Source organism: Thunnus thynnus, chromosome 3, assembly GCF_963924715.1.
Source record: "Thunnus thynnus chromosome 3, fThuThy2.1, whole genome shotgun sequence".
NCBI lineage: Eukaryota > Metazoa > Chordata > Actinopteri > Scombriformes > Scombridae > Thunnus > Thunnus thynnus.
This window is the reverse complement of record NC_089519.1, coordinates 21,797,350-21,803,081: the sequence shown is the minus strand read 5'-3', so window position 1 is coordinate 21,803,081 and position 5,732 is coordinate 21,797,350. Positions and strand designations below refer to the sequence as shown.

General features: G+C 37.8%; 1 protein-coding gene across 1 annotated transcript; it reads left to right on the top strand.

Moving 5' to 3' along the window:
- Window positions 1–1,419: 1,419 nt before the first annotated feature.
- scpp5 (secretory calcium-binding phosphoprotein 5) lies at window positions 1,420–3,960 on the top strand. Its single transcript, XM_067585952.1, has 11 exons — window positions 1,420–1,655; window positions 1,772–1,845; window positions 1,968–2,012; window positions 2,166–2,237; window positions 2,378–2,428; window positions 2,526–2,594; window positions 2,725–2,754; window positions 2,862–2,909; window positions 2,996–3,046; window positions 3,245–3,328; window positions 3,530–3,960. Exons 2-11 carry the CDS (start codon window positions 1,792–1,794, stop codon window positions 3,545–3,547), a joined length of 522 nt encoding a protein of 173 aa, XP_067442053.1. The 5' UTR covers window positions 1,420–1,655; window positions 1,772–1,791; the 3' UTR covers window positions 3,548–3,960.
- The last annotated feature ends 1,772 nt before the right edge of the window (window positions 3,961–5,732 follow it).

Sequence of the window (5,732 nt, the reverse complement as noted above, 5' to 3'; positions counted from 1 at the left end):
TGCAGGTCCATTATATCACTATCGCACTCTCTCTCCTCTGCTATGCTGTCATGTCTATCAGCAGGTCTCAACAAGGGGAGTAACATCCACCTGCTACATGATGCACATTTCCTAGTGTTCGCCAGAAATAAATCTGAGCCACGCGAAGTGCTCCCAAGGGACTTTCCATGACCTATTGTTCCCCTTCTCCTTTCCACAAAGTTAGGTTGTAAAAAATAGGCAATCAATGAAAAGTGCAAAGCAAGAATCGCCTTTGAAGTTCCTCCCTACATGTTACACAGTGTGCTGTCTCTGTGTTATGGGTATATAAATAGGTAGAGGTCTGTCTGCAATGAGGCGATGAGTAAAGTTTTAGCTCAGTAGTCAGGCAGTCGTCTATGATCTGGGAGACTCCAGTTTGAGACCCGGTGTGGGGACCTCTTTCGTGAGGTAATTTATTCATGAACACTTATTGTAACACTTTAATTTTTCTAAAATTAAAAGCGTAATAAAAACAAGAACAAGATTTTTAAGCCTCTTTCCACTTTTATTCAAATACAAATACAAATAATTTTGCTGCCTCAACAAATATAGATACAAATACAAATACTGGGCTCACTGCATATCCTTATTCTGTTGGCTTCAACACACCATGACCTCCAGGCACTGGGATGGTTTACAGCCAAATATGAAGTGGCCGGGATGAGAGTCAGCACCTCCAAATCTGAAGCCATGGTGCTCTTCCGGAAAAAGGTGAACTGCTCCCTCTGGGTTGGGAGTGAGTTTCTACCCTAAGTGAAGGAGTTCAAGTATCTTGGGGTCTTATTCACGAGTGAGGGTAAAATGGAGTGTGAGGCTGACAGGCAGATTGGTGCACCATCAGCAGTATTGCAGGCGTGGTACCAGACTGTTTTGCTGAAAAAAGAGCTGAGACAGAAGGCAAAGCTCTCGATTTACCAGTTGGTCTATGTTCCACCCCTCACCTGTGATCACAAGCTTTGGGTAGTGACTGAAAGTATGAGATTTTGGATACAAGCGGCCAAAATGAGTTTCCTCTGGAGATTGTCTTAGGGATAGGGTGAGGGAGCTTGGAGTAGAGCCGCTGCTCCCTCACATCGAAAGGAGCCAGCTGAGATGGTCCGGGCACCTGTTTAGGATGCATCCTGGACGCCTCCCTCTGGACGTGTTCTGTGCACGTCCAACTGGTAAGAGACCCCAGGGCAGACCCAGAACGCACTTGAGGTGATGGATGGATAGATAGATGGATGGGTGGATGGATGGATGGATGGATTAAATTTCCTTGTGTGATAGGTATAATATTTGCTGTTTCAGACATTTATGCCACAGTACTGCAATTATATAGAAGCAATAAAAGTGTCATGATGGCAGAATGAAGAGCAAGCAGATTGAAGGTGTGCTCTGCACTAGACAGTGTAATCAACCATAGACTGCTATTACACCGAAAGTGGATTTGACCACTGGTTATTTAGCAAAGCTGAAAACTAGACATCTATGCTGCACCTGCTCATTGAGTAGCATCACTCCCATCAGCTCTGGTTGGCCATCAGATGAGCTGGTACCCTATAAAAGCCAAAGTAACTCTGTGGAAGATACAATCATCATTGACATCACCTTCACAATCTTCTCAATCTCCAGTGGTGTTTTTATCGCAGAAGGTGAGTTAAGAAGAACTTCAACAATTCATTCCTGCTTTTCTAACTGGATCACAACATCTAGTGGGACCTTCTTTGCATTTTTAATTACTGTTAATGTAATGATGAACTTTTTGTAGGACTTGTACACTCTGCAAAAATGAAACTGGTCATCCTGTGCCTCTGCCTGGCTAGTACGGCCTCAGCTGCACCAGTAAGTTTTAAAACATAGACAAACGTTACTCTTTTACTATGGAACTTTATTTCCTCAATTTGGGCAATGTCATGCTCCATTTGATCTAAATATGTTTGTCTTCTGTTCGTCTTCATTTTCAGTCCTTCTTTCGTTTCCTGCCTCATTATGCAGGTTCTAGACAACAGGTAAGCAGGGTATGCATTTAGTGAGCAGATTGTTAATTTATTTAGTATTTAGTACATGTTAAGAAATGAATGTGCAATACACTGGCTCATTGTGATTCAGATTTTAAGAACAAAAATATTTGTTCATGGAAGTAACATGTTGCATCATCTCAGGTGAGAAATACCTACCCAGCTGGTCAGTCTCTACCAACTCTACCACAGGCCGGCGCTTACAGTGTGGAACTGGTATGTCAGACTCTTTTTTAATCTTTACAATATTTCCTGTATAATGTGATGTCATTTCAACATTTATGTACTGTTGCTATAACTGTTGTTGTGAATCATTTTTACAATACATTAATGTATATTTCTGTTTTTTTCCTAAGATTTACCCACACAGTTTTGCTGGTGGTGCAGGTGGAGCAAACCCTTCACAGGTACACACATCTTACTGGAGCATCATCTCTTTTCAAAACAGTGGGAAAACATCACTGATTCATTGATTTTCTTTTTCCTTCTCCTCTCTTTCTGAAGCCATTTTCCTCTCATGGTTTCATCAAATATTCCATTCCTCAGCCACCAGGCAGACAGAGCGTGGAAGTGGTAAATGTTGCTTTTTTTCCTTTCTTAAATTACAGGCACTGTTGGAACTGAAAACATTTCAATTACTGTGTGTACCTGCTGGAACATTATTTATTGAGTATTTTGTGCTATTGTGTTTTTACATTTGCAGTACTACCCCTATGACTTCTCTCAGCAAAGGGTAAGGAAGCATTTTGCATGTAATATATAAGATATTATATAACGCATAATGTAATCATAATTTTACATAGCACAGTGCTAAATTAAGTGTATTTACTTTTGTTCCAGATAATGACAAACATCCCTCCTATGGCAAACGTCCCTCACTTGCCAAATGTGAGATGTTATTTATTCTAAATCTCCATTATGTTTTGTTTTTTTGTGAAAACATATTTTATACAATACTCTTTGTTTTTTCACAGGGGCTCCCATTTGACTATCCTCCTCAAAATATACCCCAGCAAACCCCAAATGTAAGAGAAGACAAACACATACACTACCAGTCAAAAGTTTGGACACATGTTCTCATTCATGTGAATGGGAAGGTGTGTCCAAACTCTTAACTGGTACTGTATATCATCTCTGTGCTTTCAAGACACTTCTTTGATCGGTTTTGGGTGCTTCTGCACTTTTCTCTCATGAACTTTTGTTGTTTTTCTTTAATTTTTCAGATTCCCTCATTTGATGCAAATCCTCTCCCATCTCAGGACCCCCTGCAACCTCTCCAGCAGGACCAACCCACACAGACAAATAAGGTATTTATCAATCTATATACTGTATTACCTTATCTTAAGCCTTAATCTAAGGTTTGTACTAGGAATTAAAAAAAATATGCAGAAACAGTGAAGGTGAGTAAAGGTACGAATAAAACAATGTTTTTAGAGCAAATGCTAAAGGTTGGAACAGTGTATGAAATTAACAATATTTGGGTTTTAAAAACGTCTTTATCTTTGCAGATGCCAGTGAAGGTGTGAAGTGGATTAGAGGCATCCAAACCCTAACATTCAGGCATCTGCAGTGCAACGTATGGATATGCTCACTAAAGTTAAAATAAAAGTCTGAAATGAGCATAAAATAACCAATTTTTGTTAAGAGAATCTCCTGGAATAGAAAACTTAATTACGAGATCATTTGCATTACTTTGCTTATCTGAAGAATTATCTTCATAGTCTTCATAGATTAACAATAAATTGTTGTAGACCTGTAAACTCTTCAGCGGCCATCTTCTGTCAGCTATCATCTCTTGCAATATTATTGTGGAAATACAGCTCTTTGGAAATGCTGCATTTCCACAGTAAATAAGAAATGTGCTGCATATCTTTGTTTAATCATTTCAACTTTTCTGTATGTCATTTTCCTTAATAAATAAACTAATGTTTTCATGCAATTATTGTTTTTTTCTGTGTTTATTTTAGAATTTGATAGGTATCATTATACTGTTACTGTTTCTTTCTGAAGCAAACTGTGAATCTCTCCATTGAGTTAACTTTACAAAACTCAATTTGCAGAAACTTGCTAGAGATAATCCATCCTTTAAAGTGAATATGGTACGCTTTAAAATGTGGGGTTTGGGTTCTGGGTGCCATTGCCATGCCAACAGCATTGCATTATTGACAATGTTATCAATCAAAATCATTAGATAAACAACAGGCAAAGATGGATTATGAAAATGATCATGAAAAAAATTAACTGCACACATTAAAGTTGGTATTGTTTGGCAATTGTTTATTTAATTTATACAATTATTAAATGTAATTATTACATGATTGTACCTGATTGTAGAAGAATGATTTTTAATGCATAAACACACAAAAAGACACAAGAACACCATATGAGAGCTTTCAGTTTTGGTCAATTTTGAACAATCAGTGTTTTTTGATCCCTGAATATAGGGAGTAGCACCAGAATAGCCAAGATTAGATCAAAGAGTGAATAACCCTTTCAAGGTCAGCAAAAACAACATAACCTAATCTTCACCAGATTTCAAAGGAGGAAAGCAAAAATCCACAACATTAAATCCACTCAAATGCTGACAAATGCTTGACATTTGCTGAAAGTGCACCAAGGCTTGATTTTATGCATATAAAATGGCTTCTGACCTCATTAATTTGACTATAGAAAGTTTTTCTGCAAGCTGCAAATATTGCTGAGTATCATTAGCATGATAGTTTAAATATATGTGTTTATAATTAGCGTTTAAACATGGAAGGGGCAGTGGAAGAGGGGAAGTTTCCTAGGGCAAAAATACAGAGAAACTTTTGTTACTGTTGGAAAGGGAAGAAGCATACAGTAAGTCAGACACACCCACACAAAATAAAACACACAGATACTTCAACTGTTTTATCCAAATTCAAATATTTCAACAAAATCAAGTCCACAAACAGAGACTAAAACAGTACAGGTAGAGTATGTATCTCACATACTGTAGATATAGCTACAGTACATCATAATTACTACACAGTAGTGAAAATCATTGGCCACAGTGTTTCAGTAAAATTTCCCACAGTGAAATGTAACTGTATGAAAACACCTTGAAGGGTAAAGACAGTGATTTAATTCTGATCTTCCTGATCCTCACTCCCCTGGGGACAGAGGCCTGTCACAACATGAGTTAACACTTATCTCTTCAAAGACACTGAAAATACATAGGCGCCATCCTCTCACGCTATGACTGTCTCTTCTTCACAAGTTCTCTTTCCTGGAACTTTAGATCACATAAATACATAACTTCAGTCAACCACATGAGAGGAAATGATGATAGTAAGTTCAATAGCCTTAATTTGACTTGTCACAACTACAATCTTTGGCATTTGTACTATCCAGTACTTCTGTACAGTCAGGCACAAATACAAAAACATATAAAAAAAACGGGGTTTGTAACAAACTTGGAAAATGGGATGATAAATAGAGGAAACATCTGGAGGTCTGGATGATTAGAAGTAGAAGAAAGAAGACCTTGGTTGTTGAAACAGAAAATGTATTTGCAAATAGTGGTGCATTTATTAAAGCTCTAAGCAGCAGACCAAATAAATTTTGAGACAAATGTATTTTTTTTCATTTATACATAAATAATAACAGCACACGTGACTGTTTGTAGTTTTGTTTGTTTGAGAGAGAGAGAGCTACAAGCCGCAAACAGCTGTTTTTACTCGCCTCCCC

Coding starts and splice junctions, on each gene's coding strand:
- scpp5 (XM_067585952.1), top strand. CDS start 1,792: ATGAAACTGGTCATCCTGTGCCTCTGCCTGGCTAGTACGGCCTCAGCT. Junction 2,013..2,165: donor ATGCAGGTTCTAGACAACAG/GTAAGCAGGGTA, acceptor GCATCATCTCAG/GTGAGAAATACCTACCCAGC. Junction 2,910..2,995: donor ACGTCCCTCACTTGCCAAAT/GTGAGATGTTAT, acceptor GTTTTTTCACAG/GGGCTCCCATTTGACTATCC.